Consider the following 25,424-nt stretch of genomic DNA (forward strand, 5'->3'; position numbering starts at 1 on the left):
GACTACCTGATGTTACTCTAGGTATTTATTCATCTAATACCTGAATATCCACCATGAAGCAGGTAGTAGGGTAGGGTCTGGGGTTACATAAGATAATGCTGATGGTCCCTGTGCTTTCCACGTCAATGAGGACCGTTCCCGGAAGGTGTGGCGCTGACTCTCACTTCTGTATCCTGCATGTGCTGCTCCTTCTATTTAGGATGCTCTTCCCCTTTCGCTTTACTTAGCCTTTATACTTAAGTCCTTCGTCATCTTCTCTCCTCTGTGATGCCCTTGAATTAATTCTGTGCACATCTATCAGTGTTTATCTTACTGTATTTTAACTGGTTAGTCTTCCTCACTTCTATGGGATCCTTGGATATAGGCACTATGTGCTCATGTGTCTCTAGAATCTACAAGATAGGAGTACCTGGCATAAAGTATGATTTCAACAAAGGTATGCTGAATGTTGCTGAACAAGCATTCATGCAGCATTACCCCCTGGCTGGCAAGTTTGGGATACGAGCACTTTAGTGTTCAGTTCACCTATTCAGCACATGTTCAATTCAGCACATTAGTGTTCCTAACTGGACCTTCCTCAGCTTGAGTGGTACTTGCCAGTCTGTGTAGTTGGTTTATGCTGCAGGGTCTGTCAGCCATTAACATTCTATTTTCTCAAAATTATCTGATTCAGAGGAAAGAGTCTGCCTATGTTCTAAGAATAAAAGAACAGGGGATATTTTGGGGCAAACATTTTGTGAAAGGATGACACACATACAGAAAAGTACACAAATCATAAGCACACAGCTCTATGGCTTTTTACATGTTAATGACACTCAACTCAAGAAAGAGAACATTATCAGCACTTCAGAAGCCCCCTTCTTGCATCTCCCTTCCAGGTGCTACTCCTCACCCCTCACCAGGTGTGAATATAATTCTAACCTCTAGCACCACAGACTAGCTTTGCTTTTTAATAACTTATACAACAGAATCATGTAACACGCACTCTTTTATTTGCCTTCTTTGGCTCAGTATTATGTTTGTAAGAGTCAGTTACAAAGATGGGATCATTTAAAGTACTTGCCGGATGTTAGCAGGTGAGCATCAGAGAGCTGTGAGTTATGTTCTTGGCCTAGCTACTTCTACCATTAAAACAATTCTAAATAATATAGCGACATCAGCCAACAAATCCCTAATTGTATGCTGTAATAGATATTAAATCATCAAGTCCGTAATGAATCTCCAGAGACCAAGCTCCAAGGCTGGAGAACCACTCTAAATGTGCTTTCTGTCACATAAATGAAGAACTCTCCCCAGCTTGAGCTCTGACATCCCACAATAAGCCATCATCCCTTGTGGCTCTCCTCACTCCACCCGGCCTCCAATACCCCAGACTAGTCTGCTTCTCATGTGGACACCTCTTCACTCAACTTGGGCTCTGACACCACATGCCAGGCTGTCCCTATTTTATGGGAGGAGGAAAAGAGAGAAGGGCTGGTGTAGTGGTTCTCAGCTCAGAACGATTTTGCCCCCCAGGGGACATGTGGCAATGTCTGAAGACAATTTTGATTGTCACAACTGGGCAGTGGTAGTGCTGCTACTGGCATCTAGGCCAGGGATGACGCTAAACATCCTGTAATGCTCAGAACGGCTCCTCCAGTCCCACCCTTCCCGCCCAGCAACAACGAATTATCTGGCCCTAAATGTCAACAGTGCGCAGGTTGAGAAACTCTGGGCTAGCACCATCTTTTAAAACCTAAAGCACTGCTATCTTTTTAGAGAGCAATTCTAGACATATACTCTATAGAAACTCCTGCAAAAATGTCTAAAAATGAAGTACAAAGATGTTTACCTCAGCATCGTTACAACAGAAAACAAAAGAATAAAAACCAACAAAATGATCTAAATTTCTATCAATAGAGGACTGGATATATAAATGTTGCCTGGCACATAGTAGGTATTAAAAACATTCATTAAATAAATTAAAATATGAATGAATAGATAATACACTGATAGTGAAATAATGTTCAGAATAAGTAGGTCTGTACTTACATGGAATAATGTCTAGAATAAAAATGAAAAGATTGAATCATAGCACTACATGTATACATATTTGTGCATGTGCATATATATGTAGAAATAGTATAGTTCTGTTTTTGTAAAATACATATATTGGTTTATGTACTGAAAGTAAGTGGAGAAAAATACATTACGATGTTATTAACAGATACCTCTGGGAGGTGAGAACATAAGGAACGTTCTATTTCCACATTACAAATATCTATAATGTTTGGCATGTTTACAATACATGTTTTAGTCTTACATTCATTGTGATGTGAAGCTTATGTATCAACTTTACTGGGCCACAGGGTATGGAGATATTTGGTCAAACACTCTGGGTGTTTCTGTGAGGGTGTTTTTTTGGATGAGATTAACATTTAAATCAGGAGACTGAGTAAAGCAGATTGCTCTCCATCCTCCAGAATGTGGGTGGGCCTCATTCATTCAGTTGAAGGTCTGAATAGAACAAAAGGTTGACCCACCCTCGAATAAGAGGGAATGCTGTCTGACAGCCTTCAGACTGGAACATTAAGTTCTTCCTGTCTGATGACCTTTGAACAGACACTGGCTCTCTCTACTTCTAACAAAGGCCTGCTGGCCTTGGAACTTGACCTGGGACTTCACCTCTGCAGATTTTGGACTTGCCAGCCTCCAGAATTGCATGAGCCAATTCCTTATAATCTCTTTTATTCTCTGGAGAATGCTAATGCATTCAGAAAAAATAAAGATCACATATTTTGGAAGAAACTGCAAGATGCCCATCCTCTATCTATCCTCCTCCCATTCCTCATAACAGAATACAAATTTATTGAGGGCAGCAATATGCTCAATTAAAAGACTACTGACTTTGGGTAGGGGATACAGCAGGGTCACTGGTGGTAAAGCTCTAATCTTTCCCCCTCATCTCTGCCACGTGTCTCCAGCTCCTGCAGCTCTCTTACAAAGGAAAGAAAGCAGAGTAACAGAAGGAGGCTCTGTCCCTGGTTTCAGTGGAGCTGCCACATAGCCCTGAACTCTAGACATCTACACTTCTTTTAGGTGGAGAAAAATATACCCTTTTGTGTTTAAACCACTGCTATTTGGGCTTTCTATCATATGTAGCAGAATCTCAGGCTAACTGATATGATCTTACACAGGTATCTACTTACGATGTCACTTCACTTTGTAGTTATAGAATGGTGAGATCTGGACCCACCTGTCACACAACAGACTGCAGACAGGAACCCAAGACAGACTTTCACAGGGCTGTGGTATGTGCAGAGAGGCAATCTTGACCTTCTTCCTCAGACTCAGCTATGCCCCTAGTGCTTTACTCACTTGGGGTCCAAGGCATGCCTATAATTCACTGCACTAGAAACTTACAGAACAATCTGACCACCCAGGACTTAAAGTAGGAAGTCACAGAGTAAGGGCCAAGAGGAATGGTGGGGTACTGGTATTCAGGGGAAGAAGAAATAAGCAAGGATTAGATATACGAAAAGTAGAAGACACGAGAAAAGTAGAAGGAGCTAGGAGATAAGGAGGATGGAAAAGAAAGAGGTGGAAGATTAAGCAAAATACTTCATCATTCATTCTTAAGGTTTGTCGTAAACTTACTATCTGGGAATTCTGAACGTACTTTTCACAGAATGAATACCATAAATGGTGGCTAGGGTCCCAGATCAGCCCCACAGAGGCCTATTTACATCATTCTGTGCCTAACGTATTGTGCAACTATTTCTAACCACCATGTATAATGGAGGAGGAAGGTTCTCTGTCCAGGGCACTTCCCTCTTTGGGCTCTGGCAGGGTGTGCAGTGTATTTCTCAGCAGTGCCACCTTCCCATGGGCAGCTTCCCCCAGCACACGACCTTGGACTACTTCTCCCACCCGCTTTCAGGCAGCCGAGGTGTGTTCGCAGGCCAGGCACCTGCCTGTGGAAGGTTCCTCAGCACTCCAGGGGGCAGGTTTCCAGAAGTTCCACAGGGCAGCACCTCAGTGACCACTGCCACACTCTTCAACAAGGTCAGACTCTCAGCCCTGCGAGGAAACGACATCCTCCTTGAGTGCTCTGTCTCAGTCCTGGGGGTGGTGGCTGCTACCTGTATCTGCTATTTCTGTATTCTTCGTAGAGTTCTTTTTGCCCTGAACTTCATTTCTTTGTTAATAATTTTTTATGTTACTCTTTCTCTGTTGAAATTGCTGTGCAGTTTCTGTCTCCTGATTGGACTCTTAACTGATATAACAAGATTTTCACAGAAGGGGAAATCCAAATAGTCAGTAAACCTAGACCATGAAATACACTCAGATTCACTGGTAATCAGAGAAAGAGATGAAATTTGAAACAATTCTATTTCTAGATACATACTCTAGAGAAAATCTGGCACATTTACAGAAGGAGACATACTTAAAAATTTTTACTACAGTACTCTTTATAATAGCAAAAAAATGGTAAACAACCTAAGTGTCCAAAGACGACGACAAACTGTAGTACATGCATACAATGGACTACTACTACACACAGTGGAAAGATAGCTGGAGCTACACGTGTCAGCAGACACATCTCGAAAACCTAACATGAACCAGAAAGCCAACTGCAGAAGGATAGAAACAGGGCAGCACTACTTATATCAAGTTAAAAAAGAAAAAAAAGGGGGCCACCCCATGGCCAAGTGTTCACACGCTCCGCTTTGGCGGCCCGGGATCTCACCGGTTCGGATCCAGGGTGCAGACATGGTACTGCTCATCGGGCCATGTTGAGGCAGGGTCCCACATAGCAAAACCAGAGGGACCCACAACTAGAATATATAACTATGTACTGTGGGGCTTTGGGGAGAAGAAGGAGGAAAAAAAAAAATGGCAACTGATGTTAGCTCAGGTGTCAATCTTTAAAAAAAAAAAAAAAAGCCAGTGTGAATCATAACCTAATAATCTAAACAATGCATGGGAATAAACAGCAAGTTTAGGAGAGTGGTTACTTTTGGATTGAAGAAAGGGGAATGAGTGGAGTCAAGAAGAGATTTTGATTATATTTGTAATGTTTAATTTCTTAAGCCAAGTGAGGGAAAGTACTGATTATTGGTTATGTCATCTAGACTTCTGTACATACTTGAGATATTTCATAATAAAATCAATTAAAAACAATAAACCTGACAGTTCTCACAAGCTGGCTCATAAAATAAAAACAGAATACGTATAAAAATAATAATGTTTAATTGGCAAATGGAATGAAAGGCAGTAAATTAGGAACTAGTTATCAAAATATTACTTTCCATCTGAATACCTGAACACCTGCTCATTCACTAGACAGGAACTATAATCTGGAGGAATGATGTACAACAAAAGTAATTAATCATGTATTCTGATCTTCATTTAGCTTGGTTACAATGTTATAATTGCAAAATTGGGTCAGTAGTTAGCAATCACACAAAATTCTATCTTACAAAATATATAGACCTCAAAATATACCTGGGATCACATTTCAAAGTAATAATTACACTAAGAATACTAAATTACATTGAGGCAAGAGTTGCTGTCAATAATATCTACCATTTACCAAGTTTAAATCAATTTCACAGAGGTGAGAAACTCTGGACAATACAATTATACTGTAAGTACTGTTTGCTTCTTTTGATTCAAAAAACAAGGCCATAAGGGTTAAAAACCTGTACATATTTCTCAGTTCTTCATCAGTCTAACTGTAAAGTTGAATAAGTGGTTTATTGTCCTGGTATCAGTTTGCTAGGGCTGCCATAACAAAATACCACATTCTGGGTGGTTTTAAACAAGAGAAACTTATTTTCCCACAGTTCTGGAGGCTGGAAGTCCAAGATTAAGGTGTCAGTGGGTTTTGTTTCTTCTGAGGCCTCTCTCCTTGGCTTGCACTTGGCAGCCTTCTCACTATGGCCTCACGTGGTCTTTTCTCTGTGTGCGCATCCCTGGTGTCCCTGTGTGTGTCCACATTTCCTCTTTACATAACACCAGTCAGAGAGGATTAGGGCCCAGCCTAATGGCCTCCTTTCAACTTGATAATCACCTCTTTAAAGGCCCTGTCTCCAAATACCATCCCATTCTGAGGTGCTGGTGGTAAGGGTTTTAACATATGAGTTTGCAGGGGGACATAATTCAGCCCATAACAGTCCTCAAAAGTTTTTATTACGTGATCCTTTCAGGCATTCACATTACGTTGTCATCTTTTTCTCAAATTTTGATTCACAGAAGGAAGATTTTAGATGTGGGCAATGTCTTCATTTTGAAATGGAGAACAGGCTTTAAATCATAGGCCATTTTTGTCCTTAGCCTTCCAAGTTTAATATTTTGGTGGATCCAGGCAAGGCAGAATTTTACATGCTTAGGAAAAAAGTTCTCTCTCGGCTAGTCAAAAAATGTTCCAAGTAATCTGTGTACGTATGAGAGAGAAACCTGTGCCCAAAATAGAACATATAACATTAAAATAGACTTTTGAATTTTTAATGTTAATTTTAGCTTAGTGGAGACAATTCAATACTGACTATGGCCATTCTATGAGATTATTAAAAATCAAGAGAATATGAATTAACATATTTGGAACTATTAGAATTAGCAGTGTCATTCAAACCTATCTATCTTATCTCCTTATCTTCTCTTTCTATATGTGTTTTCCATGGTTTTACCCTGTAATCAGACTTGGCTGATTATCAGAATCATTGGAGGAATTAAATTAAAAGATGGATTTTTCAGGTTTCTTCCTACACACTTAGTAAATCAGAGTCTCTGGAGATAGTGTCCAGAAACATGTATTTTTTTAAAAAAAATTCAGGTTATTATGGTGAAGGCAATGCTCAGAAGTGACCACTAGTTCCCAATCAGTTTAAATTACTAACCTCCAAAAATATCTTGAGCACATTCTCATACATACTTATTTATACATTATGCGTATGTATTACTGTTCTAAAATGTTTTATACATTATAAAACATACAAAAATAGAAAATTTGAAAGGATGAAATAGAAAGTAAATATAAATTCAAATATTTTCACTGTAGAATCCCCAACAGGGTGTTTGCACACATCACTTCAGAGACCACTCGCTTAAATTACGAGGATCTTTGCTTCTTTAATTGCAGCACTATTTTCTTCTGAGCTCCAGACCCATATATCCAACTGCCCACTGGATGCTTCTACCCGGGTGTGCAACAGGCATTAAATGCAATATGTCACAATAAATGATTATTTAGCTTCCCTCGGCCACCCCGAAGTGGACTTCGGTGGGAAACCTGTTCTTCCTCTACAATCCCCCAAGTTGAACACATGAGAGCTAAACTAGACCACCCTTCCTCTTACTCATATTGCATTAATAGCGTGCATTCTACTTCTTTAACATCTTCCTCCATCCTTCCAATAACCATTCGAAAAGGGCTGTCCTGGACCCTCACTGATCCTCACTTGCAATACTGCAATAACTCCTTAACTAGCTCTCTGATTATGATTATCACTTTTCCAGCGTTCTATTTATCTTCTCCATGGCTGCCAGAGCGATAATCTTATATGAAAAAATCTGATGAAGCAATTTCCTCATTTTATACCTTCCAACATTTCATTCTCACAGGGTAAAATTTAAGTTTGCAGTATGAAAAGGCATTGTCCTGATTTAGTCTCTGCCTGCCTACGCAGTTGCCGTCTTCTACTCTTTTCTTCCTTATTCCCAATGCTCCCGCCAAACAGAACCCGAGTCCTCTGAGTGCATTATCCTTCTTCATGACTCCAGGCCTTTCCCATGCCATTCCCTCGGCCAGCAATGCCCTTCTTTAAGATCCCAGTCGAGCAGAAGTTTCTCTGGAAAGCTTTCTGTAAGCCTGAGGTAGAGGTGGTCACTCTTCTTTTACCTAGTAGACACTAGACGAATATTTATGGAATGAAACTAATAAAATGTGGCCTGCTGAGTTGTAAAAAAAAGAAAAAAATGTATCGAAAGAAAACAGCTCACATTCACAAAATGTGGACATAATTCACATTATGAAGATTAGGAAGATGATAAACAAATGTCAAAACTGTCAAACAGCTTCTCTTCAGGCAGGTTAACTGGCTACAGATGAAACCTGGTCATCTCAGAATTTAAGCTCTAAATTAGGTCAAAAGCAAAACAAAATCTAAAATCTGTGAAAAAAGAGGAACGGGAGAAAAAGGAGAAAAGAAATATTTGTGCAGTCAAAATTCAGAATGCTAACAAGCATAAAAGCAAAAACTTGAAGACATGTAAAAACAAGCTGAAAAAACATTTAAGAAGCTCCTAAGACCAAAGTCACAAGAAACTTATTTGAGGAATATATTCAGAAAATCATCAAACAGAAGGAGTAAGTAAGTATAGCAGTAAAAGTGGACAAGTAATTCTGACCTAAGCAGGCTGCCAAATACTTCAGGATATTAGGTACTAGTGGCATACAAGCTTCCCATCTGCTCAGATGGCAAAACTGTGAAGTGGTAGATGGTACACAGCAGAAAAGGAGGTGGGTAAGGACTCAGAAGGCCAAGGCTCTAATGCCAGGCCCACCCTTACTTAACCTCTCTGAGCCTCAGTTTATCATCTGTAACCTGAGGATATTCTACCTCACTGCAAGGTTATAATAGGGATTAGTAAAATACCTTATGTGAAAGCACCTCGTAAACTACAAAATCTCATTCCAAATTATGGCATTATTCTAGTTCACACAGTATCTTTTAAAGTTTCTAAAACCACAGGCAGTGCTTAAATCTAGCTATACCAAGACTAGCCTTCTAGAATCCTCAGCCACTTGACTAAACTCCCCTTTCCCCTACAATCTCTTCCAAAATAAAATCTCATGCTATGACAACCAGAGAAGCAGGTCAGAAGACACAGAACAAAATATAAGCTAAGACTTGCAGATGAGCTCACTGCAGATCCACTTTGACTGGCAAGTTAATCAGTTCACTGATTTACTTCCTGGTGATATCAGTAAAAGGTGGGTTTGGCGGGCTGCAGGTATTATGCTAGCAAAAAGAGGCAGCAGCAAAGAGTTCTGATGTACAAGTCCAACAATCACTTCTACCCTACAGCCCAGAAAAGCTGCAGAAGACTTCTCGGTTTCACTCTGTGTGGCAAACAGCCATTTGATCCGTATTAGCTCACTAAAGGTTTTAGCATTATCCACTCCAACATTCCTGGGTGGGAAGGCATGTAGGATATGAGAGTAGTACCTTGTGCCTACTAACTACTACAGCAAGACCACCAAGAATGAAGAAAGGAAATCAGTTTGCTAAACTGGAAGGAGAGACTTCTACTTCTAACTGTGATGGAGTAACACATAGTAGATTTACTGTCCCACCTTAAATAACTAGAAAATCAGACAAAATATATGGAACGATGATTTTCAGCTATTGCACAACAGGCAGAGGAGGACAGTGACTACTGAGAGGACTCCTAGAACTGTCCGAGCTTAGTGCCTAGAGTTTTCACACTGCAGCGCAGGAAGAGGTAACCCAAACAGAGCCTAGCAGTCTGCCTCTGTTGCAAAACGGCTGAGAGTTCAGGGAGGCCAAGGTAGCTGGAATCTACCAGGTGGAGCAAAATATTGGAAAGTAGAGGCCTATAGAGACAGTGCTGGAGTTCACTAGGGGTTCCCTTGAGTCTTGGGTTGAACACTTACCTAAGCACGCACGGGGAGAAAACTATCTGAGGCCACGGAAAAGGACCACTGGAAAGGAGTAGGTGGAACAATCTCCAGAGCTCATATAGGGCTGGAAGAGTTCAAGTTCCAATCAGCCAGAGTGAAGAAGACCTAATCCATGGGGCAATGAGTACTGTCCTCAGAAAGGTACTGACTGCCTCAGTAATAGGGATAAATCGTCCCCAAACTAAAAGCTGCTCCGACTCTCTAATAAAGCTCAGAAGAAAGCCTCGATAGGATCAAACTAATTTGAAGTAACTTAACTGCGTACTAGAACAAAGCCCTACAAAACAAAGAACAAAGGAATCCTACAAAATCCAGCACACAGCAGAAAATTTACAATGTCAGGCATCCAAAAAACATTAACAGGTATTCAAAGAAGCAGGAAAATGCAAGCTATAACCAGGAGAAAAGCCAATCAAAGCAACAGATCCAGGAACAACACAGATGGTAGAATGAGAAGGCAAAGACGTTAAAACAACCATTACACTCCCTAGATTCAAGAAGGTAGAGGAAAACACAAACGTGACAAGAAAGAAAATTGAAGATACAAAAAAATACCTAAACTGAACTTCTGGAGATGGAAAATACAACATCAGAAATGAAAAATACACCAAATGAGATCGACAGTAGATAAGACATTGCAGAAGAAAAGATCAGTGAACTTCTTAAAGTTTATAAAACAGCAAAAGAACATATTCAAGAACACAGCAATAGAAACCAAATGAAACAGAGAAAAAAGAACTGAGAAGAAAACATACAGAGCTGCGGGACACTATCAAGCAGACTAACATGCATGTAGTGGAATTCCGGAAAAGGGTGGGTTGAACAGAAAAAAAAAGAATTCAGAGAAATAATAGCCAATTTTCCAAATTTGATGAAAACTTATAAACCCACAGTTCCTAGAATCTCCACAAATCTTAGGCAGAAGAAATATGAGGAAAACCACACCAAGACACATCCTAATCAAATAGCAGAAAATCATCAATACAGCCGGGGGTGGGGGGAGGGCTGCCAGAAAAATGAATAACATGTAGAAGAAGAAAGACAAAGCCAACAGCAAACTTCTCATCAAAAACTATACAAGTGAAAGATAATGGAGTGGCATGTTTAAAGTTCTGAAAAAAAAAGTCAACCTAGGATTCTATATCCAGAAAATATCTTTCAAAAAATGAGACAGAAATACTATTTTAGACAAAAGCCAAGAGAATTTATCACCAGGAGATCTGGAGTATGAGAAACATTAAGGATAGTTCTTCAAGCAGAAGAACTTGATAGAAATTTCCATACTAGATGGAAATTTGAATTTACATAAAGGAATGAAGAACAATAGAAATGATAAATATTTGGCAAATACAAGACATTTTCTAACTTAAATCTCTTCTAAAAACTCTACTTAAAAATATTTTGAGGGTTATGAGATATGTAGAAATAGAATGTATAAAACAACAGCAAAAAGGCTTTGGGGGTAAACGGAAGCACACTAATAAGATGCTTTCACTCTACACGAAATGACAAAATCATTTTTTTTTTAAAGATTGGCACCTGCGCTAACACCTGTTGCCAATCTTTTTGTTTTTTCTTCTCCCCAAAGCCCCCAGTACATAGTTGTAGATTCTAGTTGTGAGCACCTCTAGTTGTGCTATGTGGGGTGCAACCTCAGCACAGCCTGACGAGCGGTGCCACGTCTGCACCCAGGATCTGAACCCTGGGCCACCAAAGTGGAGCACGTGAACTTAACCAGTCAGCCACAGGGCCAGCCCACAAAATAATTTTTGAAGTTAGACTGACAAGTTAAAGATGTATGATGAAAATCATAGAACCACCATACGTACAAAAAGTATAAGTGAATTTCAGCCTTTACTTAGGATGTAGAAAGCTGAAAGATTGCTGCTCCTACCCTTGAAACAAACAAAGACACACATTTAATTTGCAAAATTATAATTTTTCTTAAATCCTATAGAGATCTGAGGTCACAGGGCAAACAACTAATATTCAAGGAAAGACAGGAACAAACAAGATGTGAGCACGTGCTTACTGAGGGTAGACACCAGATGTCATATAAGCCAGTAAAAAGATTTTAGCTAAAATCTTTAACAAACTGCTAAAGATCAAGTGTGGGCTACAGTGAGAGTACACAGTCCCTGGGGCTTCAGACACAAAGGGAAACTGCACCCCTTTGCACATTCTTCTCCAAAAATTTCACTAGGAGCTCCTGAGAGAGGGGAATGGTGAGAAACCTGGAGATGTACCCCTTCATGGTGCAGGCCTGGGGGAGAGGAACAGCAGCAGCTGTGGGAAAGGAGTGAAGCCCTGCCTAGGACCTCCCTACCTCACCTGTGGAACAAAAGACTCAAGCTGCTGCTGGAAGGGGGGCAACTGCTCTTGCATTTAGGGCACAGATGAAGGCTCATATCAGCTGGGAAAAGGCAACAGAAAAAAAAAAACTACCGTTGGTGTAGGGGTAGGACACTGTCCTGGATCTAGACCACGAGGTCTCCTACAGCTGGGGTAGGGGCAGAATCACTGAGAAGGCCCCACTCTTAAGACTCAGAGACAGTGTGCTTAAGAATGAATATGGATCAGAACAACAGAGATGTCCCTTCTCCACTCCTGTTCCCACCATCATCACCAATATAGCAAGCATTTAATCTACTACTAGGGGAGGCGACGAGCATGGAGAAAATCCCTCTGGCAAACCAAGCCCCAACTAAACACAGGGTAATGCTAGGGGAATCTGAAGCCTGTGGTGCATTGATGGTAAGCGTTGTAGTAACAAAAGCCAAACCCAGCTCAACTCCGAACTAGACTGATCAACCTCCCACACTAAAGGCCTAGAAAAAGACAAGGAGTGCCTGTGTCTAGGTATAAATACTCTCCTGTCCTACATAAGATGTCCAGTTTTCAACAAAAAATTGAGACATACAAAAAGCAAGAAGAAGAAAAAAAGAACAAATCATACTGTCAACAGACAAAACAACAAAACCAAATTAGAGATGTTCCAGATGTTGGAACTATTAGAAAATTTAAAATAACTATGATTAATATGCTAAAGGTTCTAGTGGAAAAGGTGGGCAACGTGTATAAGCAGATGGATAATTTCAGCATAGAGATGGAAACTACAAGAAAGAATAAAAAATGCTAGAAATTAAAAGCACAATAAGAGAGAGAATACCTTGGACAGGCTCATGAGCAGACTCATCACAGCTAAGGAAAGAATCAGTGAACCTGAGGTAAATCGACAGAAATTATCCAAACTGAAGCACAAGGAAAAAAGGAGTGGTGAAAAAATTAAAGAACAGAATAGAGCATCCAAGAGCTGGGGAACAATATCAAATGATCTAATATATGTGTAATTGGAATCCAAAAAGCACAGAGAACATCAACCAGGATAAAAATGAAAAAGATATCCCTAAAAGCTAATAATGGAAATAAAAGAGAATCATAAAAAAATACTCAATCTAAAAGAAGGCAGGAAAAGAGGGAAAAAAGGAACAAAGAATAAATGGGACAAAGAGAAAACAAATAGCAAGATGGTCAATTTAAACTCAATGTAGCATTAATCACATTAAATGTGAATGGCCTAAAACACCAAATAAAAGACAGAGATTGTCACAATGGATTTTAAAATGCAACATCCAATAGATAGCTAAAGACACACAAGTTGAAAAGCAAAAGGACAGGAAAAGATATATCATGCAAATACTCATCAAAAGAAAGTTGGGAGTGGCTAAACCGTATCAAAATAGACTTCAATACAATAAACCAGAGATAAAGGGGGACATTTCAAAATGATAAAGGCATTATTTTACCAAAAGGATGTAACAATCCTAAATGTGCACATACCTAATAACAGAGCTTCAAAATACATGAAACAAAAACCAAGAGAACTAAAAGTAAATAAATCCACCAATATAGTAAGGGACTATATCTTCCTTCTCAATAAATGATAGATGAGTAGACAAAAAATTAATAAGGATACATAAGTTTTAAAATGGAAGTACAGAGCAGAAACAGGTAGGTGAAAGAAAAACCAACAAGATGAAATAAGATACCAATTTGTGAGTTGAACCCCTTGAAATGCAACTTTGGACTGGTTGAACTGGCAATCCTCTGAGTGTAGGTGAAGACAACTCAAGATGAGGCAGCTTTAAGCCATTTAGACTGGAGGAATTAATGAACTAACAATGTTATCAATGTGAGGTCTATAAAACCCCGGCAATCAGAATTATTTGGGATACCTATTAAAAATGTAGATTCTCAGGCCCGAGGCTCAGATCTCTTTAATCTAATCTCCAAGGAGGAGATCTGAGAATCCACATTTTTAAGTTTTCCCAGTGACTGTCAGGCTCAATGAAATCTTCAAAGTACTGGTCTAAGACAGGATGCCGTTCTACAGTCAAGGAGCACGCAGAGGCTCTTTACAGGCTGAAGAGTATTCCACTGTCCTCACTTCACCTGCAAAGTTCAACCTCAGAGACTTCAGGAGGAATTAAGGTCCCTGTAGGGTGATACTTCATTGTGATTCCTAGAATTCTCAGGGGGTGATTAAGCAGGTTTAAGATGAGCACACAGATGTATACAGAGAGAGCAGGATGGCAGGAAAGGGAAGGTAGGGCAATATGTGTGCATGCATGTGTTAGATGTATATACAGTCATCAAATTTAGGCTGAAGCAATTTTGGTAGAGCATAGCCTCCCACTTTTCTTTTTCACAAATAAAACAGGTCAACCACACATTTTTTAATTTCCAGAAGCTAGGCTTCTAGTTCAAGAGGCAATACACCAGCCTGACTTAAATACAATAGCTAACACTTACTGAACCAGGTACTGTGCTAAGCACTCTACATATGTGTATTTCAATGGAATCTTCATAATAACTCTGTGAAACAGAAATTATCTCCATTTACAAAGGAGAAACTGGGCCATGCAGAGGTTATAACTTGCCCAAAGTCATACAGCTATGGTAAATCAAGGATTCCAACTAAGGGAATTTGACAACAAAGATCTGTTCTCTGAACCCACTTGGCTTTTACAGCCAATGCTGGATAAGGAATGGCTGTTTCAAATCCCTGGACTAAGGGCAGATTCATATTTGAAGCTAGATCTTGCACTAGGCGCCAGACCTAGCTGCCACCCCTACTACTCCTGGTTCAACTGCAGGTCAATGAAGAGGACTCCCTCAAGGTTTTCATGCTGAGGCCTCCACCGCAAGAAGAATTACAGGCCATTTTTCTTTCTTGCCATATGGCAGAAAACCAGGAACACTACCGGGTCTGCCTCTACTGAAAACTGAGCAGCCTTTTAGAAAGCTGTAAAGTTCTCTATTGTATCAAAACTCCTGGTAGCTGGTAGAGATGTCCCAAATGAGCTGCTGGGGTGGAGTCAGCACCTCCCACATCTGGTGACAGGATGTGCATACCAAAAAAAGAATATTCTCAAGAATTTAGAATGCTTTTATGGAAAAGAATTCCTCCTTTCCTACAGGCAGATATGTAACAGAATGACTGATGCACTCCTCTGGGGTCCAAGCCAGGAAGACTAAAGACAACACAGCTCTTTCTGGGGTGTGAGACTAGGCAACAATCAGTCCCAGCTTCTCACAAGAGCAGGCAACAGTTATGAGGGTTCTAGGGCTGCAGCTAACTGAGAGTCAACTACCAAGAGAGTAGGGCAAAAGAATGCTATCAGGACAGAGACTACAAATTGAAATAGGAGGGCTGAAAGCCAAGAATGTCAAGCAGGTTCTAAATTTGAAAGGATAGAAGAGGCAGGAAAATGGAGAAAATAGTAACAGCTAACTGCTACATAGAACTTATTATTCATCGTGGGATGTTTCAAGATCTTTAAATATTTCAACTCATTTATTACAACGATTCCAGGAGGTAGGTACTATTACGCACATTTTATTACAGAAGAAGAAACTGAGGTACAGAGAATTTAAGTTGCCCAAAGTCACACAGATAGTATACAGCAGAGCTGGGATTTGGGCCCAGTCTGCCCCCAGCGGTCATTTACATTCATAAACACTACACAACGCTGCCTCTCTAGAAAAAACAGTACAAACTGAAACGGAGGTGGCAGAGATGAAACTGAGGAGCTCAAGCAGGGTAAGAGTTGATTACAAACCAAATGTTGTCAACCAGGTCCACCCTTTACATTGTGACCTACCATACACTTTGATGGGTTCTAGATCTGTCCATAAAAGATGAACCCTGTCAGGCAATCAAAATTCCAAACAATTCAATCCAGTATTCCAGGATCAGGAACATTCACTATACATGCGGCAGTTACATTCTTCTACCCCACAAAAAAGTATAATAGATAATGTAGTTTACACAAATTAATGTAACAGGCTAAACAGTAAAGAAGTTAAAGAACAAACTGCAACTATATCCAAAAAGATATTCTAAAATATAAGGTCCCAATTTTTCTGGAAGGGCAAAGAGCAGAACCATGGGTGGGGTGCTAATCTTGAATTAGAAGAATGAGAGTAGTTAGCTATAAAATGAAAACGTCGAGCAAAGCAAGTATCTGCACATGAGCCTTTCAGACATGCACACCTGTTCATTTAGTGCCAGCCATGGAGTAAGGGTTCATTTCAGCAGTGGACAGCCAGCACGGAAGAGTGAGTGCCACTGAAAGTGCGTTCCTCATTTGAGTGGTCCTCACAATCTCTTCCAAGTAGACGCTCTTTTTCCAATGACTATCTTTTGACTCACAGAAAAGATTTGGTTCCCCAAAGCATAAACAAACTTTGCGGGTACTTGATGTTAAAATATATGACAGATGTTAAAATGCAAGTTTTACTGAAGGTCCAGGTAGGTGAATCAGGTGGACATGGGATACCCTGGGCCTATCTAGAAGCAATTCTATTAAATGGGAAGAAAACAATGTATTCAGCCAATAAAATACTAACTAAAAGTTGATCATTTGTAGTAAGTAGTAAAATACAAGGTGAGATTGCTTTAACTATGTATATCAAGGCTCAGAAGTAACTCCAGCTCGGCTCCCTGGGCACCATCTCAAGTTACCGAGCGGCACATTCCATGGCATAGGATTGAGAAGTCTCATGTTTTAGCACACTCATCCAGGTCTTTGTCCCTACCATGTGTCTCAAGGGCTATCCTGCATCACTGTTCAGAATGATGGTTCACTGAGAAGCGGCTAAAGGAAAATTAGTAATGTTAGAGAGATTTCCATTCACATAGTTAAAATTATACTCTAGCAAATAAAAACTTAACTTGCAACTATTTGGAAGAACCATACATTCAGATGGAATTTATATTTCTCTAAGATTTCCAGATATCTGAGGTCCTGGGGTATAGAAATACCAATAACAATGTAATTTCCAAAGGCTGGCTTGGCTCCCAACAATCATTCAACAGGACTTATCTGAAAAAACAGTGCAATGATTATAAAGGTTATCTAGATATAGTTTAATGTAGCAAGATATCAGAACAAATACTAATGAGTGCATAATTTATTCTTGTCATATGGCAATCTGGTATAATTAGAAAATGATACAGAAATCAGAATTACTTTTATATAATCATATCAATATTTCTACCACTTTTCTTTAGTTCTCTGGCACAAGCAATTGCTACTTTTCACCACCTTGAATTTCACTTTTCCGTAATCCAGGGGTAGCAAAAGTATCTGTATTATGCTTTTCATTTCATTAATCTACTCATTTGTCAGGGATTCAATGTCTTTTATGGGCACAATTTCCCTTCACCAAAGCAGATGCAAAAGAGCAAACTGCAGGTTATATACAATGGCTATAAAAAACGTTTTCCCTTGTTTTATTTTTTTAACTGAGCTTTTAGAAATGCACTGTGGCAAAAAAGGAGAGACTACTCACAACTAGAATCTACAACTATGTACTGGGGGGCTAAGGGGAGAAGAATACCACAAAAAAAAAAACCAAGATCGGCAACAGTTGTTAGCTCAGTTCCCAATCTTCAAAAAAAAAAAGAGACTGTATCTATATCTTTTATTCAGTATTGAAGTTGTTCTTGATAACACACACAGTTTAAATTTCCTCACACTTATGAAAAGATAAAGGTCTACAATCAGATTCCCCAACAATCAGGGAGTCTAGCACTGCCTACCTCCCCATGTCTTCTGCCAATAATCTTTATCTCAAGTTTCCTGTAAATACACCTCCCATTTCCCGCTCTCCTTTCTATCCCCTACTCTCCTCACCCAGTGTCCACAATTCTCAGAGGATTCTGTGACCAGCACATCCAGCTTTTTCTTGCTCTCTACAGAAAAAGATCAGCCCTAGGGCTCCAGACATCAAAGATCTTAGCAAAGCACAAAGGACAGGGAATGATGTGGAGATCATTCATCCTGGGTCATCAAAAGACCCAGGAAATAAAATTTGGAAGAGGGAAGAGCACAAAAGGTCTCTTTTATAACAAAATACTAAAGGAAGAAAGAAAAGAAGGGGGGGTGATGGGGGAAAGAAAAACATACTAATCACTCTGAACATTTATATACAGCACCTACACAACATGCATTATTACATTTGAGCCATACACAAAGTGGATCAATAACTGATACCAGATCAGTTTTTAAACTAATGGTACAATGCAAACAAAAAGAAAAGTCCTGAAGGCTGTGGTCAAGTCATGCCAAGTCCTGCCCTCCACACCTATCACTCATTTGTCATTCCTATCTTTGTGCTGTTTCAGGAGGTCACTGAAAAATGCACTCTAAAGCAGGCCTGAAATGGAATGGGGCTCTCAGAAGACTTCTGCCAGAATTCTGCAAACCTACACAGCCAGGGCTCCAATGAAGCTCAAGGATGTTTTCCAGGCTGGGCTAGTGAGAGATAATGAAGTTAAAAAGAGTAAGAAATAAAAGTCTCCAACACATTTTCAGAGCCAGGCATGCCAATCCCTGGTCTCTATTCCCTATAGTTCTGCTTGACTGGGGGCAGAAACTGATCAAGAAAGAGTGCCTTCTACCAGCCTGGACTCCATTACTTTCCCATGATGCCCTATGCCTCATTCAGGATTACTAATTATTAAGGTTATAAACCCTTAGATGAAAAAGACCTAACAGATGGTTACAGTTATGTGAAGTCAATAAACATCACATAATTTGGGTACTTGCAGAAAAAGCTGTAATTGTTCTATCTCATTTTACTGGGAATATTATTTCCTCTTCAATATATCATGAAGACTGGTTAATTTCTAAGGTGTTTGACACTACAACTGGTTTAGAATTGTAAAAATGGAAAAGGACCTTGTAAGCACATCAGATGGGGGGAAGAGAAGGGAAGAAAGCTGTGGCTTATAGTTAATGACTGCTTCTGGAAATTACACATTCATATAAATATTTGGTCAATTAAACAACTTTATCACTTTAGTCAATGAATGGAAATTACATACTCTCTAGTTCATACTGCACACATCACTACCATTAGAACTGCCATGAGGCTATTCTAAACTCATCAAATATCTCTATAACGGCCCATATGCCTGCCTATAGCTATCACTATATGGTTTGGCCACTTTCTTGCTATTTTCTTTACACACGTTCTTTTACCTGTGATGAGGTACAGGCCAATAACAAGCAGCCCTGGGGACTAGACAGTTTTGCCCCGGTCAGCCTTCTTAACCTTCATGTGAGTTCTACCAGTAAGGTATTTTGTTTTCTGAGGTTCACACAGATATAGTTAACACCTCATACTTTGTGCCAGCCATTGTTCTAAGCATGTTATATATGATAATTCTCAAAAGAAGCCTATGAGGCTGCAAGCAGCTTAGGAAGAACACAGAGCAAGGGAGTTCATTTAGCCATTCCTCAGCAATGATGTTTTTATCTAAAACATCCACATGCAGTCAGAACAATATCCAAAAAACAGTAAAACAAAAATAAATTTCCTATAATTAACACTTTTTTTGGGTAATATATTGGCTCCCTATCTATATTAGGCAAATTCTGTTCCTCTTCTGATTCATGTACCCCAAACTGGTTCAAATTTTATCTGCTGGTAAGAGTTCAAAAGGAAGAGTGAATTTAAAGTAACATCTTTCTTTTAGACTAGGCATAGCTAACTAGCTGGCCTCGACACTCAGATGCAGTGGGGACAATGAGGTCACAAAAGTCTAAATGGCCACTAGAATCCTACCACCATTCTATGTAGGAATTTATTGGACTTTTTTTTTTAACCTTTCATTACCACTATTCAAAAGTTTCCGGAAAAGTTAAAAAAGCAAAGTAAAATGGCAGGAAGGTCAAAAACTTCAAAGTATCCTAAGAGTCCCTCCATTTGAAGAAAGGCTGAACAGTCCACACTGGGACTGACCCTTCCTGAGAAGGTGTGAAAACTTATATAATACAGAGAGCCGAAGAACCAATTAGAGCAAAATTACACGGGATTTTGTGAGAAGTGGTAAACTATGGACAAAAAACAAAACAGTCATGTGTCACTTAACAACAGAGATATGTTCTGAGAAATGTGTTGTTAGGCGATTTCGTCCTTGTGCGAACATTTACATAGAGAGCAATTACACAAGCCTAGATGGTATAGCCTACTACACGCCTAGGTTACACGGTACTAATCTTATGGGACCATCATATATGCAGTCCGGCGTTGATCGAAACGATGTTATGCGGTACACGACTGTACTGCATTTTCACTGTAGCTCAAATGAAGGCCTAGGACACCCACAGGATTACATCTTGCAGAAAATGCTAAAATGGAGTCAAAACAGGTGTTGCTGTTGTGGTAGTCAAACAAAATCGATTTATAAGCTATCACTGGTTTATTGACTATCTGCTTTAGGAAAAAAAAGATTCAAGAAGACCAAGTTCTCATTTCCTTTCAGGTTAACTTCCGCAGGCCCTCACTGTTTCTCACTTGATTTATGAAACTAGTATTCTACGATATTCTCCAATTCTCCAATCAGCTTTGGGTTGTCACTCATCACGGTTCTCCGATACTCAGGGGATAAAGTCCAAACTTCTTAGCACTGTGTATCCACCTTTGCTCCTTTTCTAGCTACTCGACTCGGTCCTTCACTATGTGGAAAGCTTTCCTGACACCCTCGTGCTTCGGTGGGTCAGACGCTCTGACACTGCACTGTATTCCCCTACTAGACCACGAACTGCTTCACCGCTTTCTGGCTAACCTTGAACAAGTTCATGAATTTCACTGAGCCTGTGTCTTCACATACAGAATGTTAGCATTAATTTGATATCATTATGAAATAATGCATGTAAAAATCACTTTGTAAACAGTAAAACACTATGCAAGTATTAACAATTTTGTCATAAACCAAAAAAGCACACAGTATTCTAAGTGAATATACTTCAGTCGATCTAAAGGTAAGACGTCTCCGGGTTTCCAGTCCCCTCTCTAAGGATGCACTGCATTTTATCCAACTTTCTGACTCCACTAAATCCTTGTGCTTCTATCTTCAAAGGAAAAAAATCTATAGAGACATCCAGGTCGTCTGAAGAAAGGACTAAGTGGGAAGCTCCCGAAGGGTAGGGATTGTCCTTTTTTCCACCTTCCCTAACACCTAACGCCTCCCTAACAAGAGTACTGCGTTACGCACATACAAATACCTGATAAAAATCAGAGACAAATGAATAAATGAATGAATGAGTGAGTGAATACAAGCATATTCTGTCCCTGTGAACTTATAATCAAAAGGAGTGACGTGACAGATCCCATATGAATTTGGCCTTGTGAAAATGGTAGCAAATGCCTTCAATGTCACCTTAAAGTGTAGTAAGAAATTAAATTTCCTGGTATGCTTAGTGATTTGATACACGCTGTAACTGCTATCTCAGTGACTCATGCTTAACATATAAATGTTTTAATATTATCAGCATCACATGCAATTCAATACCTATTTATTGAATATTTACTGCATTAGGCTCTAAGAGAGAAGGAAGATAAAGGTGATGGACTTTACCCATAAGATGCTAAACATATAGAAAGTCATCAATACATATAATTAATACCAGGAATTTGTAAGATGTATGGAAGACCTAAGGCTAGTGACAATTAATGAAGACAGTTGACTTAGGACACTGGGCCCATAAAAATTAAAACTGCGTATTACAAATTATTGGTGGCCAACAGCTTCCATTACTATAGAATATCTATTATATAGCGAGAACCTATTACATGTAGAATATACAGACTCTATCATATATTACATACGTAACACACGATGCATGCAACGGCAAATATTTCTGATTGCCTTCCTCCTTAATCTAATGGCAAACCTAACTGCGTTGTTGTCTAACAAGTAAGGACCCATTGTTAACACTTATATCACACATGTGTGCCAAGCACATTTCCAACCCTTTAGGTATATAATCTCACTTAACGTCCACGACAACAGGACAAAGTAGGTACAATTATCCCTATTTTACAGATGATGAAACCAAGGCATAAGCCTTGTAAGGTTAAGAGGCAAAAACGAAAATACGTAAACAAGGAACTAAGGGACAAAACGCGTACTCCATAGAGGGCGAGCGACCCACTTGCCAGAACTGCTTCACGCAGTGCTTTCCACCTCTCCCGAACGCGGTCGGCGGGAACAACCTATCTCCTTTCCTTTCCCTTCCTGCCAGGGATTAATTTTCTTTTACCGAGTCCATAAGTAAACTGTTGATTCTCGCGCAGATCCTCTCCGACATTCCCACTCCGGAGGACAAGCTGCTACTTAAATCATAGGTCGTTCAGGATAAACGAGACCGAGTCAGATCCCCGGGTGGACACAGCTCGGGTAGGATCACCGACTGCAACCTTTCGAGCTGGGCATCGTTCCTGGAGCACCTCCAGGGGAGCACCCGCTCACTAGGAGGCGCTCCCCGGCAGTACCCGCTCCTCCTGACCCCAGGCAGTTCGGGTTCTGCCATCTGCTCCTTCATCCTTCACCCGCCGGCGCTGCCCCAGTCTCCGTCCGGCTCCGACCAAACGCCAGGCCTCAGAGCCTGCCAGACCCACCCGGTGCGTGTGGGCCCCGCAGAGGCGGCCCGGCCCGCTCCCGCCCCCGCCCCCGGCCGGCTACTCACGGTTCCAGTACACCGGGTAGCACTCTCCTTGGGTCACATCCACCTCGTAGAGGCCGCCGCGCACACACACCCGCTCGACGTGGACCAGCTCCTCCAGCGCGGGCTCGCGCCCCGCCGCGCGCGGGCAGAAGCCGCAGCCGCGCTCGTCGTCGTCGTCGTCGTCCTCCCCGGAGCTGGAGGCAGGGCCGCAAGCACGGTCGCCGCGCGGGTCCTCGGCCTGGGGCCGGCCGCCCGTGGCCTGCAGCAGGGTCCGGAAGGCGAGCTCGATGCGGAGCGAGTCGTAGCCGATGAAGGGCTTCCAGGTCTTCTTGTCCTCCTTGAAGAACCAGCGCACCTCCTCCGGGCCCAGCTCCGTCACCACCTCGTAGCGGTGCCGGGCGGCCGCGCCGCCGGGCCGGGGCCACCTCCTCTCCGCGGGGCCCCCCTCCGCCGCCCCGCCGTCCCCCGGGCTCGACGGCCCCGGCGGCGGCGGCGGGTGCAGCGACGAGGAGGTGCCGCCGCCGCCGCTCCCGGCCTCGCTGTAGAAGCGCAGCGAGGGGCCCGACTCGGCCGAATCGAAGTCGTAGTGGTCGTCGCCGAGCCCGGGCTCCGCGCGCAGCAGGGCCAGCGGCACCTCGCCGTCGCCCGGGTCCCCGCCGGGCAGGCGGTCGAAGCAGCAGACGCCGCCCCCGAACGCCGGCTCCGGGTCCGCGCCCCGCTCCCAGGCGCCGCCGCCCCGGCCGCTCTGCTCGGGGCTCCGCGGGGCCCCGCGGCCCGGGTAGTTCATGGCGTGGAGACGCGCCGGCCGCCGGCCCCGCGCCACGCCGCGGTCCCGCGCTTCCGCCGCGCACGCACGCACGCCGCGCCGCACCGCGCCGCCGGGAGTTTTAATCTCTCAAACCCGACCCGGCGGCGGCGGCGGCCCCGCCCCCCATTGTCACGCAGCCCGACGTGGGAGGCGCCGGCCCCGCCCCGCCCCGCGCCGCCCGGAAGCCGGGTCCCGGGGGCGCCGCGTGCTGCCGCTGCGGCTGCTGCTGCCCCCGCCGCTGCCCCCGGCCGTGTCCCTGCGGCCGCCCCCGGCTCCTGCAGCTCTGGCCGCCCCAGTCCCGGCCGCCTGGGCTCGGAGCCCCGGTGGAGACGCTCTCCTCGCGCGTCCTCGCAGCGTGGGTCATGAGCCCAAAGGCTTAAGCCGCACGTCGAGGGGCCCCGGAAGTTGGGTCCTCCTGCCTTTGCATTTGTGACCTTGGGCCCCCCCTGCTGCCTCAGCTGAACCTTCTGGGTCACCTAGTTCGGCACCCTCCGGAATAGCCGGCCCACACGAGAGCACTCCACTCCATGCCACTGATTCCTAACATTGGCGTCACCACTGCCACTCAGAAACCCGAGTCTAAGCCTCCTTCATATGCCAGCTCATTATTGCTTGTGTTTACTACTTATTTTCTGTTTTCTCAACCTCATTGTAAGGCCCTTGATGGAGACCAAGTCTATATGTCTCAACCTCTCCCACACAGTGAGTGCACGATCAATGTTGATTATAATGATGGCAAGTCCAGCTAGTTGTGGTTATTAGATTGAAAGCCAGCGAACAACTGGGTTCTAGACTTAGCTTTGCTAGCTAACCGCAGGCGAGCCACTTAATTTCCTTGATCTTTTCGGTTTCCTCACCTGTAAAATGAAGCGATTATTGAACCAGATCACGTATCTCGAAAGTCTCTTCCAGCCTTGAAATTCTGTGACCTGCAAGGTTTCTTCCTGTTCTTTACGCATCTCTGATTCTGTCGCTCACTTTCTGGGATCAGGTTGAATGCTGAGGCTCCACTACATGGTTCTTTATGTTGCAAGAAAAGTTTTATTTTATAAGCCCATCACTCCTAGGTTTAGAAGCCAGAGGGAAACAATCTCCAACGCCAGTGTTCTCAATGCAAGATCAGACAATCTTCACATTTTCTTTTACACCCTTTGTGGTGGGATCAGATTGGTAGGGCAGTTTTTCTTGCCCTTGGGATCTAGCCTGTCAGAGATTAAGTCACTATTTAAAGCAGGACTGTCTCTAGCCTGTACAGTGCCTTTATATGAATTTTTAAAAAACGACATTGCTTCCTGTGGGCAGATACAAAGCAGTGTTGGGGTTCAAGGCTTGGTAAGCAGACCATGGGCTGGATTTCTGCCCCAATTTATGCCCTTGCCCAGATGATAATCTTGTGTGTTGAACAACCTGACCAACTGGATACTGCAGCCCTGATTCAAAGCACCTAAGATGAGAGCCTTTGTTTCCATTTATACTGCTTTCTGAGTAACTGCTTTTCAATTTCTTCTCCAGTCTTTTATTGATAATGTGCAGAACATGAAATTGTATCGGAGCTATACTCTATTTACTACCCATGAAGACATTCATTCCACAGTGTTTTGAGGGTCACCTCTGTGCCAGGCCTCTGTGCTTAATTCCAATACAGAAGAGAATGGGAGAGACTCAGTTCCTTCTTCAAGGACCTAACAGCCTAGTGGGGGCTACAGACAAGTAAACAGATACATTATAGTACATTGTGAAAAGTGCTATAAAGGGGATTTAAAGTACAGGATATCATAACATTGAGAATAGCTCTATTCCTTTAGGTTTCTTGATGGAATGTAGTCTACCGGTATAGCTATCTGGTCAGATTATTTTAGCTAAATGTTAGCTCTTAAATTCAATTCCAAATAATGAATATTATCCT

General features: G+C 42.1%; 1 protein-coding gene across 8 annotated transcripts in view; it reads right to left on the reverse strand.

Annotated features, from left to right (window-relative positions):
• DDHD1 (DDHD domain containing 1) overlaps nucleotides 1-23,604 on the reverse strand; it is an 85,672-nt gene extending 62,068 nt beyond the window's left edge. For 2 of the 8 annotated variants that reach the window (XM_070593094.1, XM_070593092.1), the window contains exon 1: nucleotides 22,732-23,603. In XM_070593094.1, the coding sequence (XP_070449195.1) occupies nucleotides 22,732-23,497 (766 nt within the window). In that variant the 5' untranslated portion in view covers nucleotides 23,498-23,603. Of the gene's footprint in view, nucleotides 1-22,731 lie in introns of all 8 variants that reach the window. The other 6 variants (XM_070593093.1, XM_070593095.1, XM_070593090.1 and 3 more) reach the window with 4 other exon arrangements.
• Between the last annotated feature and the right edge of the window lie 1,820 nt (nucleotides 23,605-25,424).

The sequence above is a fragment of the Equus przewalskii genome, chromosome 25 (assembly GCF_037783145.1).
Source record: "Equus przewalskii isolate Varuska chromosome 25, EquPr2, whole genome shotgun sequence".
Classification (NCBI taxonomy): Eukaryota; Metazoa; Chordata; class Mammalia; order Perissodactyla; family Equidae; genus Equus; species Equus przewalskii.